This window comes from Limanda limanda, chromosome 20 (genome assembly GCF_963576545.1).
Source record: "Limanda limanda chromosome 20, fLimLim1.1, whole genome shotgun sequence".
In the NCBI taxonomy this organism is placed as follows: Eukaryota; Metazoa; Chordata; class Actinopteri; order Pleuronectiformes; family Pleuronectidae; genus Limanda; species Limanda limanda.
The window spans coordinates 7586578-7599811 of NC_083655.1; the positions used below are offsets into that span (position 1 = coordinate 7586578).

The 13234-nt window shown below is 42.1% G+C and overlaps 1 protein-coding gene across 1 annotated transcript; it reads right to left on the reverse strand.

Moving 5' to 3' along the window:
• Positions 1-2703: 2703 nt before the first annotated feature.
• mettl4 (methyltransferase 4, N6-adenosine) lies at positions 2704-12750 on the reverse strand. The gene is made up of 8 exons (XM_061094073.1): positions 12529-12750; positions 9932-9997; positions 9095-9452; positions 8787-8856; positions 7928-8102; positions 7740-7846; positions 7563-7654; positions 2704-3019 (listed from the first exon to the last, which is right to left on the reverse strand). Exons 1-8 carry the CDS (start codon positions 12739-12741, stop codon positions 2829-2831), a joined length of 1272 nt encoding a protein of 423 aa, XP_060950056.1. The 5' UTR covers positions 12742-12750; the 3' UTR covers positions 2704-2828.
• Positions 12751-13234: the final 484 nt, after the last annotated feature.

Genomic DNA, 13234 nt, shown 5'->3' on the forward strand with positions numbered 1-13234 from the left:
AAAGACCTGAGTTTTAAAAAAACGTTTACATTAAATATTAAGGTTTCTGCTGATTAATAAAGGAATCTGAGTCAGAGAGCATGAAGTCAGTGACTGACAAACCAAAAAAACTAAATTGTGAAGAAATCAGTATTTTTATCTTTTTAATGGCCACTTTATTTTCCTATAAAAGAAAAAAATAAGAATCCCCTTAGTTATAAATATCTAGGGGTGTTTTTCTTTCTTTCAGAATCGAAGCAACGTACTGAAGTTGTTACCATAAGCATAAGAGTTTGTGGTAATACATTTATACCTTGGGAGTCGTTCCTACGTCTGCTCGCTCAACTTCAGATTTCACATTCTCTCTGATGATGCTGACTGACGAAACTGCTAATGTGTTGCTGCTCGTTCATTGTGGTTCCCACTTTTTTTAGAAGTTGAGAGTGTGTGCCGAGCGCAGGCAGCGCCGGAGACGGGGCCTTGGGATTGAGACAGATGAGGAGACTCGGCTCCTCGTAGGAAAGAGTCATCTTCCCTCTCTCCCCCGCGTCCTGTGGGAGATCAGGCTGTGATGAGAGCCAGTTTGCTGCACGGCTGTCTCCAAACCAAAGGCTTTGTTTTGCCCCTCTGCGAACCCAGTTGTTGACAAAGCTTCTGACTATTTACAACAACATTTTCTCAGAATCTCTCTCCTACCCAGAATTACACGGGAAATATGTCTGCCGGTTTACCACGGGCAATATTGGAAATTCTCTTGTGATAGTTTACACAGTGGAGGAGCTGCACAAAACCCCTCCTTGCCGCACTTAAGCGTGACTAGCAAAGCGTTTGATCTGATCAAAGGGTGTCAGAGCAACTTCTGAAGAAGTGACTCACTGAAATCTTAGTGCACTCCTGCAAAATGAGGGGTGGGCATGGTTTTTAAAGAGCCACTTAACCAGTTGTTTCTTGTCAAAGTTGATTTATTAGTCAGGTGTCTGATGCTACATTTCCAGGATGTACATTTTTTCATTTGAAAAGCATCAACTCTGCTATGGATCTGCCGGGCGTCCACACATAAAACAGCAAAACAGAGAAGTTTGGAAAGATTGAAAACTCGGGGACTGCTTTTTACTCCAGATGGGCAGAGGCTAATCCATCAGGCTCCTATCACATGACCAATTTCACTTTGCAATCGGTTTCCTCTTACTTCTTACCACTTAGAATTAAGGTAGAAACACCAACATTTTATAAAAAACAATCAAAGAAGTCACTCACCCCTGCGGATGAAGCTTGGTGGTTTTGACCAGTCGATTTGAAGGATGATGAATTAGCGTTGAAAGAGCAGAATACTGGAGGACATCACTGAAAAGCCACTGGCAGTTTATAGATGAGTGAACATTTTGTTGAGTCAACTTTTCATATCTGTGGGAACACAACACTGATGTGAAGTCCTTAGCCCAACTTATTGTATAGTTGAGTATATCTCCACCTCCACCTTGCTTATGATGCATTATAATTTTATTATCAGTTAAACTGCGTCATAATTACATCAGGAGTAACCATTAAACACGTGTATTATGCATCTACAAGATGCTTTAGAACTTTAATACGAATAGTTTTCTTCATTGTGATTGCAACGTCCATGACAACACAGCATGAGCTGCTAATGAGTTTTACATCCTTTTAGTGATACTAATTTATATTTCACTAAAAGGACAAAGGAAAAAAAGTCTGTATTTCCTTGTTACTGTCATCTACTGTAATTAATTGAATCAATGGCAACATTTAACTTCTTGTTTGTCCTTTACCGCTGTGGGACCTGACGTCATGAAGTCAAAAGTCCCGATCATTCATTGGTATGAACTTTTTGATGTTGCACAGGTGGTGGGAGGTGAGAAAAGAGAAATCAAACGAATATTCTGATCAATCTTCACTGAAACACTCCTCAACAAAGTACTTTTCTGGTTTTCATCATTACCTCACGTCAGGCTCGATAAGGAGAAATGGAAGCTGCTGCATTGTGTGTGTTTTAGACAGAGAGAGAGAGGGAGAGAGAGAGCATGACAGGGTAATGTGTAAAAGATCCTGCTGGACTCACACTCTGTCTTCATTAGCTGTGATGTATACTGTGCTGCAGTGGCCGTAACTCATCCTCATCTGCCTTTAAGACAGCGCTATTCATCCCCACACGCTGCCACACCTCCGCTCCATCCTCTGGAAACCACAGACTCATTAGGGAGGCCCTGCCTTGTCGGAGAAGGCAGGCTGTGGCCTTTGCTGACAGAGAAGATGGCATCTTTCAGAGGAAACAAGGAAAAGCCACGGACAAATCATCTATTGAACTAAGTGTCCTTGAGAGAGTTGTTCAAGAAAAAAAAGAAAAAAAACATCTTTAAGCGATTCAGTATAATACTGGGAAACATTTTGAGAATGAGTTCAAACACCATGAAATGTAAGAAAATAAAAAACACTTTGATCATCCTTAAGACACATATTGTGCCAAAGATTCCTCAAAAGGCAAATATTAAAAGAAAAAAAAACTTATGTTTATCTGATTGCGATTTGGGAAGTAAGGTTCAAAACACAGCGAAAACAGAAATGCACTTTCATCTCTCCAAAGGCAGCCCTGTGGTTAACTACATCAAAAATGTACCCCAACCCAAAAAGAAATCAAAGGTCCCGAATGGATGAGCAGAAGTGCAGATCAAAAGGAAACTGGTATAGAAGCATTTTGGTGTTGAAACTTTATTAAAAACAGAGAAATACTGATGTGACAAGTGTTTAAGATCAGTCATGAGTCCACAGTGGTGGGCCAGGGATGAAGAGGAGAGGAGGAGGAGGAGAGGGTTCACCAGGGGAGTCGGTCTCTACAGTGTGACTGTGGGTTTGTCCTCTTCTTTAGAAATGTCTGCCGGATCGTCTGCGGGTGTCATAGTGAAATAGCTCGTGTGCTGAAACTTGAGCACCTCGTTGCCCCAGCTGGTCCATCCGGGCTGCAGGCAACGAGCAAACAGCTCCAGGCACGAGGCGTCCGCTCCGACGTACCGCTTCAACACCTCTGTGGACCGGAAGAAACCAGGAAGATTCATGATCACCAGTAGATTAAGTCACTGCAGCGTCTTGAAATGTAAAGTTCAATAAATGACAAGCATCAACCAACGGGTGCACAAAACACATAAAACATGTTCAAATGGATTTTTTTCTGTATCACATGATGCACTGCTCTTTATCTTCTGTGTCACATTCAGTATGTACGTGCATTGAGTCCTGTGAATAGGCCGGTAACATTGAAAGCTATTTCAAGCGATTCTCAAGTACAAACATTACATGGACGATGCAGGAATAATCAAATCCATGAAATACTTTCTTTTAACCACTTAAGGAGCAGCGTTCTTATGAGTTGGTCCCTGCTCTGACAATTTTCATACAAATGCAAGAGGCAACTTGTCTCGTAGAAATTACATTTATATACAACTAAACTACGTCTGGTTGTTGAGCACTGCCACCTCACAACTTCTTTTAATTGGAAACTCAGATTTTCCATCATGGGTGGATGGATGAGCTGTATGAGCGTGTATCGCTTGTTTTCTATAAGGGACCTTGATTGGATCAAGGTTCATTTGTGTATTTGACAAATTTTAATTACGTTGATACAGAATTTATCAGTAAATTGTTCATAAACAACACAAAAGAAGCAGATCTGGAAGTACAGGATCCAAGAAAGCAATATTACACGTTTTGTTAAAGCACCCATGCTTGTTGTCATGGTTACAACAATAAAAATGGGGTTATGGTTGCAGTTATGGATAAAAGAAACAGCCAAGACTATCGTCCGACTTCATCCCCCATTCCTGTCATAATTATTACAGCTGCTATAAGTTCCCTCACAATAAAGCACAACTATGTGTCGTAACAAGCGGCTGCACAAGGGACCTACGAGGTCGTTTTATTTACAAGAGGACAGAAAAGTGGCTTTGCACTTTATTTTCATGAGGAAGGACATGCATTTAGCAAGGATGCAAACAATGCAGTGACCATGATGCGTTCAGGTGCCACGGTAAGAGGGGAGTCGCCCTTTTTGTCCACTTGGTAGTCGAGCCTTGAACAGGACAAAAGAGGTAAAACATCCGATTGAAAATTTGAATAAATTGAAAGTTGGGCTGTAAAATCCCTGCAGTGCATCCATTTCCTATCGGAGTCCTTTTCTTGTTACTCTGTAATAGAACAGCACTAGCGACAGTCCAGCTCCATCACACCATTGAATAGGTTTTTTCTCTCTGGACTGGAAGTGACCTTGAGTCTTTAAGTGATGATATTCCAGCAGCACACCTGACAGAGACGTTTCCCTTCCTCTGCCCCGGTGCTACTCTGCCTACTCCTGTGCACGCTCAAGCCCGCCCTGACACTCGACTCAGCCAACACTCAGGGAGTTAATGAGCTCAAAAGCCTCGTCCCCTAAACCCATCCAACCTGCACAATGTGGTGTCCTGCCTCCAGCTTTCTCATCCGATGTATGTCAGGGAGACAGAGTCACCGAACGGAAAGGCCAAACATGCAGCTCTCCGACTAATTCGTCCCGAAGCGGTGACTCAGCTCTCAAAGTTGAACGGAGAATAAAAAGGTCTAATTATCCTCTTAACTCTGAAATGGGACATCGAGTGAAACTTCTGCCAAGAGAAGGCTTGTGGCAGAGGAGGGTGTTACTCTACTGTTCTCTGGACGAGTAACATAACAAGTCCGAAGTTGTCTTTTAATTGTGAAATCCAGAACTGTTGTATAACAGTTTATACAATACAGTAGAATTACAGTATTAACTTCAGGTTATATAATCATACTTTTCCTTTAGATACATCCATTTAATTTGTACTTTTCTATATCAAATTCGAATACAATATCTGCAATACAACCACGGCATTGATCATTATTATTAATGATGGGTATAAAATACCATGAACTGCAGTTTCATCTTCCATATCATTCACAAATGAATTTGATTCTCAGTGCAAATGTGGAGTCCCTCAGGATTTAATTCTTGGTCCCATGTTAGTCTTCACACACTTCTTAATGAACATAAAATGTTTTTAAGTTTGGGTCTTGTTTCTAAATATATTTTTCTCTATATCATTGGAATGCTTATTCAAATGCAGACAAAGCTAGAATCATGAATTGCTGTCCTATGTCTGGGGAGATTCAAGTCAAAGTTCAGTATGGTGCAATTACTCTTAAAAGCTGCTCTAATCAATATTCATATTTTAACAATGAATTAAATGACGGTTTATAATCTGAAGACAGTTAGTTGTGGTGTCAAACCTATTGAGAGTCGCCACTTAACTCTGGAATTGTTTTCAATGGACAAGCACTGAAAACCGACTATACACAACCTGTTCAGACGTGGTGGAGCATTTTGCACATACAAAAAGTCAGATATTTCAGAGGATTGGTCAAGAGCAGAAAAGGAGAGAGAATGTTAGTCTTAAATTCACAATACCAACTGTATGAGGTGATGATACATCAAAGCTTGTTCTGATGCCCCCATGTGGCCAAGGGAGTCTGGATTATTTCTGGGGGGAACAAAAGAAGCATATGATCTAACCTAATTTTGGCTTAAAAGATTACACGGATCAGATCTACAACAAAAAGGGGACTGAATCAATTACTTCTTCCTCAGAGGATCCCAAAAATGCGGATCAATATTGGGAAGTCAAACGCTCTACAAGCAGCCCCTAGTGGCCAAGCTGCTCCCTACACCCAAAAGAGCCAGAGGGATTTTGAACCATCTGACATGTTACAGTGTCACAGTCGGAAACAAAAGACAATCGGACCATTGGAATCAGGTTTTCAAGACAAGGGGTGAAGTGAAAAACGGGACAGTTGACCGAGAAAAGCTTAATGCTGCAGCTGCCAATGAAACATACTGGAGCATAGATTACAGTGAATACAGGCGCAGTCCATTTCCAAATCAACCCACAAACCCTGGAAGTGTGATGGACATTAAGAAGAGTCATTGAAACACTAATTAAAGTATAATTTTTCATAATTTCTAAAGTTGCGGAAGGGGGGGCATCAAAGTGCAATACCCCCCGTGCTCTCTTTTTGCAGCTTGACCATCTGGCAAGGATGTGTTGTGTCTGTAGTGGAGTACTGGTGTCCCCTATCTCTCCATGGCAACCGAGGATGTCAGTGACAGTAGCGGGACAGAAGTGGGTCAGGGTTTCTCGAGGCGGCGGCGGGCACGAGTTTCAGTGGCGTCACACCGACCGGGCTGCCCGCTGGCTCCAAGCAGACCCAACGAGCTGGACTCCAACACAAAGTGCGGCCCGGTTTTAAAGGACGATAGCTGGAGATGAGGATAAGAAAGTTCAGGGAGCTAAATGTTTAAGAGGTCGAGAGACTTTTGAATTAGATTTTCTGGAATTTCGAGCAGTTTTCTAATCGATTGCAGAGGCGAACAGAAGAGACAAATCACCCCTCAAGCGACTAGGTGGTCATTTTCATCTCAGATATTTGATTTTATTGGCAGATCTGAGTCAAGCTCTTCCAATATTTGCCTCAGTGCAATTATCATCTACTACCCTCGCAAATTTGAGCCGCACCCAAACAACAGAAGAGGCATAGTAGAGCTGGAGATGAAACACAATTATAGATGCGACTCATTCAAGCCGTTTGGTAGTGCACACAGAAATAAACCTTTAATCACTAGTGGAGCCAAGTGCACCTAAATAAAAATGTTGCTGGGAGGAAACCTGCTGAGAGCTTTTGCACTGAGTAAAGAATCACATATGGAGACCGCACACACATCTGTTTACTGATCCACTTACTCTCTACGGTATCACAGCTCCACAACAGAATCTTTATGTTGCAAATCAATGCATTTTAACAATAACCGGCCACGAGTGTTAGGCAAAGGCTTTCTGTGCTTCTGAAAGGGCATTGGCCGACACTGGCTGTGTTTTTCGCTCTCCATACTGCACAATAAATTGCATTCCCCTGAGAGGGAGGGAGATGACGTCAAGCCTCGCTTCTTCACAGTCTCTGCATATTCATCGTCAAGGTCTTACGTTGATTCCAAGTAGCAGAGTCCGCTTTGGACGCGAGTCTTGCCACAACACCGAGATAATGGCAAACAGGAGGAATTGGACACATCTGAGCAGCAGGAGTTCAAGCTTTGACAAATCCAACCTGTCACACAGTTATTATGGATACAGTAGAGACCCCTCTCTCCAACAACATCTGCAACCACTAGTGGGGTTCTCAAAAGAAAATTCAAACTTTCTGCAGAAAGCACATCAGATATTTCCACTTATATAATAAGATAAATCAATACTTTTTACTTGAGTATGTTCGTTCCTCATACAAAAGCATATCACCTTCATCATTTTTACGATTTTGAATTAAAACTGGAAGAAAATCAAGATGGTGCAATTTAAAAACTGACTCAGTCTTAAAACCATTGATTTGCAGGTGTGGTATCAGGCTGTCCTAGGATTTAGAGCCCGTCACTGAAGCTGCACAGCAGATAACAATCAGTGATGTTGCAGCATTGCCCTCTGGTGGCACAGTCAGACAAGACTGTACCGGTAGATGCGGTGGAAGATAAGCACCTGAGAGTGAGGGCTTCTGGGAGTGGAGAGCTGACGGGACGCTGACAATCAAACGCGAGTCTTCTACAGGAACCTCTGACGTCTCTGAGGAGCTGAAAGTGGTCAAACAAATATGATTAAGAGACATTAAAGGTTATCCTACTATAAATGTTTATAAAACTGACACAGGGAACTCACCTCGTGGAGTGACCTGCAGAGGGGCGGTATCGGCCAAGAACCAGCACTTCATACGGCTTCTTGTGCGGTGAATCCAGCGGGAACACAAACTGTCCAGATGTGGTCACCTGGAGGAAAAGAGCGACCCCTTTAAAACATCTGGAATCACAGCAACAGGTTGAGAGCTGCATCTGTCCAGCCATCTGTACCTTGACCCAGAGCCATTGGGCTACGACCTCTAACCCCCAGTGTGGATACAGCTCCTCCCGGACGAAGCGCAGGTGGCTGGGTCGGTTTGTGACCCAGGTGACCACCAAACAGTTCGGAGACGCCAGTAGAGGAATAGGGAGACGTTTCAGCTGGGTTGAAGGGAGAGAGCTGTATCTGCAGCGGGAAAAACAATGATTACATAAGATAAGATAGCAAACGGAATCATCATATCCTTCACCACTTCAACATGACTCTTAACAAGTCTCTTTTTAATGAATTACTGATGTATTGGACCATAGTGAGCATTGGTTCGGTCTCGGTGCCTCCGTGATTCCAAAGATAAATCTCAACAGACAGATCTCAAGGGGATGAAGGAAAGAAAACTTTTTGGATTGTTAAATTTTACAGTTTTCTATGTTTTTAGCCATGAACGCTACTTTAACTGCTTCACCTCTAGAGCCACCAGCAGATTAAAATGTGTGGGGAAATGGCTCAATATCTTGGGCGGATTAGAACAAAATCTCCTAAATAATCTTAGTTGGGACTTTAGTGATCCCCTAACATTGGCTCTTTTTTCAAATGTATGGAATTTTAAAAGGGGTAAGGGTTAGGGTTGAAGTTTGCTGCACTTTCATCAGCTCAAATATTTAACACAGCACAGCTTCAATGTTCTGTAATATAACGTAGTATTCTGTTGAATTGAATTGAACTTTTGTAACGGTTCCTTTGTCTGTTTCCTCCTTCGTCATTTTCAGGCCTGATTCTTTCGCTGTTTTAATGTGTGAATTTGATTCCTACAGATAAATCAGGTGTTTTTATCTGATCTTCCTTTCTGCTTCACACATTCAGCCAAATTACCTGCGACTCCTTTTCACAGACTTGTTTTCCCATGGTGGATCCATGACGATTAAGTCAAACTTTCTTCCATCTGTGTGAGAAACAAGCAGCTTTTTTAAAAAGAATAAAGAGAACATCAGAATATGGTTTCACTTGTGATGATGGGAATCACAGACTGAACCTTGTATTGAACTGAGTGAGTGGCGGACGTGTTTGTGCAACACTGGCTTCTCCCTCTCATTTAAATGATGTTACCACAAGCATGCAGTAACTACAGCTGGAAGGCATTTTGTTATTTTTCTCAGAACTGTCTCTGACGTGGTACTCACAGTGGACCAGCGGTTGTATTCGTGTGAAATCAGACAGCAGGAAGGATGCGTGCGGCGGTATCACGTACTCCTCTCCCATCAGTGTAACCACCGCGGCCCCGTCCGTCCTGTTCTCCGTCACCCGAGAGAACAAGTCCACATGTGACGTGCAGCCACCCTCAGTGACGAGAGACTGGACGTGTTCCTGCTCCTCGTCGTCCACCAGGGGGAGCTCTTTAGCCATTTCACAAAGAGCGGCCAGCCTGCACTCCTGGACAGGAAGTGGCTCCTTCACGGTGTCCGTTGCTCCGTTCAGATAACCCAGGGATCGGGAAGAATCCAGCAAGAACTTGGTTCCCTCGGCGACAACAGACCTGATCTGCATCAGAACACAATGCAGAGATGATTCAGTTTGGGTGGTGAGATAGACTGATACACTGAAAATACAGTATATATTATACATATAAAGATTTTAAGATTTTGCAAGGGGGTGTTTGAAAAGCATGCAATTAAACTCAGAGCATTGTACTTATATGCAGGCCTTGGGTATTTGATTAAATTGGTTTACTTTGTACTTCTACTATCTAGGGGCAGATATTGCAGCGTTCAGGAAACAGATGCTGCATTCAATAAACTGAAACCCATTGAGGACCTTATAAACTATTGCACAATGGACCTGGCCGCCTACATTACCCAGAGTGCAACTGCTCACAGCTCAGTTGGAGATTTACATAGAAACGTAACTGGAACTGAGAAGTTGGATTTTCTCGAGGAAAGTTGTTCTACATGTGGCTGCTTCATTTCAGGAGAGGAGACGTGCAGCTCGGACTTCAATTTACAGAACGAGGATCCACCTACCTTCTCGTGGAAGATTTGTGAATCAATTTCTCCCTGGTTGAGTTCGCTGTGTTTTCTTTTTCTTTTCTGTAAATAAAAATGTGTTTTACACCGATGAATGGGAAGAACAAGAAAAGAGCAATAAATCCATTTTTTCTTTACTGAAATATAATCTAATTTAACAATACTGTAATATGTACAGCCTGTGCCCAACAACTTATTGTTCTTTCTACTTGTATATATTGCTGTTTTATGTTCGATGCACCAACCACACCAAGTCAACTTCCTGTATGTGAAAATATACTTGGCCATTAAAAATAATTCTGATTCTGATTCTTAACCTTCAACTATTTCTTATCCACACTCAAAACAGAAACACCACTGTTAGTGTTTTTTTAATTTTAGGGTCTTCTTGGAAGTTTTTCCTGCCCAGGTCCGGATCTAGAATTGTTCTAGATATTCTCCCCTAATTGGTCAACTTTATTCTGGGCCAATTGAATCTGCCAATCGAAATTACATTACATTACAGTACATGTCATTTAGCTGACGCTTTTGTCCAAAGCGACTTACAGTTTTAGTACACTCAGCATTTATGAGGGGCCATTTAGGGGTTCAGTATCTAGCCAAGGACACTTCGGCATGCAGATGGGGAAGAGTGGTATTTGAACCGGCAACCTTCGTGTTGGAGAACCCCCGCTCTACCACCTATAGGCCAGGCAAAGTAGCGTTTTACGACCGCCTACTTGTAAAATAATTTTTTCCAGCATAAATCATTTCTATGAAGTGTCCAGAACAACATACTAAAAGTCCTAAGAAATCCTAGTTGAGGAAATATGTTTAATTCTCATCAATCCAAGATGTGTGCCAATAAGGCCAGGCAACAATACACCCCAATGGGGCTATTTTTTTCCTTTACTCCTATCAAAATGAAACATTACACAATGAAAGTAACCATGAAACGTAACATTTTTTGTATTACAAGTTTCTTTGAAAATGATTTTGAATATGCAAATGAGCTATAATCGAATATGCCCAAAATACACCCAAATAGGCTTAATTTTTTCCTTTACTCCTACCACAATAAAACTTTACACAGTAAACGTATACATGAAAAGTAACTTTTTTTGTATTACAAGTTTCTTTTGAAATGAATTTGAATATGCACCTGAGCTCCACACTTATTGAATATGTCCTAATTTGCATTAGGACATATTTTCTAACCTGAAAACTCCCTGGTTTGGTAGTACCTGCCAGGGGTATAACCCCCGCTGGTATAGTCTTCAGGGTCACGGTGGCACACGAGCCCCCCCACCACGAAAGAATAAAGAATGAGACTAGCTTTCTCGAACAAGCTAAGGTGTTCAGCAAGTCACAGGAAAATGTGGGAAAAGGCATCATTATTGCATCAGGTGAAAAAGCTCTAGTATCACTGTATGGGGGCGAAAAAGATGAATCAATGGATATGCTGATACAGGCGATTCTGTGATACAGTAACTCAGAACTCATCTCCAGTGGAACCTCAAACTCTCCCTCCAACGTCAACAGCTGCAAAGCTCCATACTCTTCGGGTCTTTTACCAAATGATGGAGTGGAAAAGGGGAAGTGAACGTATGGACCCAAAAGACTGGGGGTGGCATGTTTTGGATGGGAGATTTATGCCGATAATGACCGATCAGCCTGCGGCACCACCAGAAATACTAGATGTAGTCCGCTGTAGTAGTTGCAAGAAAAACTGCAGCACAAAGAGATAAAGATTGGGCCGATGTTTTTGTCATACATATGAATGGTGTTTCTGCCTATGCAAATTAGGACATATTCAATACGTGTGGAGCTCATGTACATATTCAAATTAATTTCAAAAGAAACTTGTAATACAAAAAAGTTACTTTGCATGTATGCTTTTACCATGTAAAGTTTTATTGTGGTAGGAGTAAAGGGAAAAAATTAGCCTATTTGGGTGTATTTTGGGCATAGTCGATTAGTGTATAGCTCACTTGCATATTAAAATTAATTTTTAAAGAAACTTGTAATACAAAAAATTTTACGTTTCATGGTTACTTTCATTGTGTAAAGTTTCATTTTGATAGGAGTAAAGGAAAAAATAGCCCTTTTGGGGTGTATTGTTGTCCTGCCTTATTGGCACACATTGATGAGAATTAAACATATTTCCTCAACTAGGATTTCTTAGGACTTTTAGTATGTTGTTCTGGACACCTCATAGAAATAATCTATGCTGAAAAAAATTATTTTACAATTACTTCTATTTTTGGCTCCAAAATGGGTTACTTTGCCTGGACTACTAGGCCACACCACAGATGGGCCACACCGTATAATTGTTGTTATTATACCATGACGTGGTTGAATTTCCTATTGGGACACATTCTTTAAAACTTGGGGAAACTCTCAACTACTGAGTCCACTGGGTGAAAAGGTGGCCATCCCAAATTTCAAATTGCCCCCCAATCTGAGCAGCCTACATCCGGCCCTGCTACGCTCAGGTTGCCATGGTAACCTGAACTGGGGTTACCCGATCAAAGCACATTCCTAAAACTCTCGATAACATCCCAGGATTGATGCGAGGTCACGTTGTGGGTTCACGGCCATCAGTCTTTTTTTACCTTCGCTGGTTTGTTTGCTTCCTGCAGCCCCCCCACGTGTCCCGTGGGGGCCACAGCAGCGGCCTCGTGGCTCCTGCACATCTGGAACCACTGGCCCTTAAGGCGACACTGTACATGACTCCGTTGTCCATCTTTCCAGCGGATGCAGATCGTGCAGACCTGGTCTCTTGAGTCCAGTACCCAGCCGGGTTCGCTTTGCACCAGCACGGACATGGAGAAGCTGCTAATAACATATATATATAACCCACTAACACCGCCCAGATTTGTCACGCAGCTGGAATCCGCCCCGCCCCCACTGTCTCCGGTGTCCAATCAACAGAAATGTCCCCGAACGACTCGACTTTTCGAGGAATCGATACCGAAAGTAAACAACCTCTCGCTCGTATTTGCGGAAGGAGAGATTTCTGATGTTGGTCCCTAGCGGACTTCCGTAGAATGCGTGCTGCATTCACGTAAACCTCGTAAAACTTAATATCAGCTTAAGTAGCAACCCAATTTGGGTGTGTTGACCCTTTTCTCCAACGCTTTCTGTCAGATTTTATTTTTGTATATTTATAATTAACGTTTTATTTTGCAATTCCTAGCTGTACTGTATTTTCAGAGCTCGGGAAATGTACGTGTTTTTTTTACGTGTGTGTGCGGCCTGAACGCAGCATGGAGGTATTCTAGGGAGTGTCAACAAATGCTTCCGTACGCAGCTGGTAAA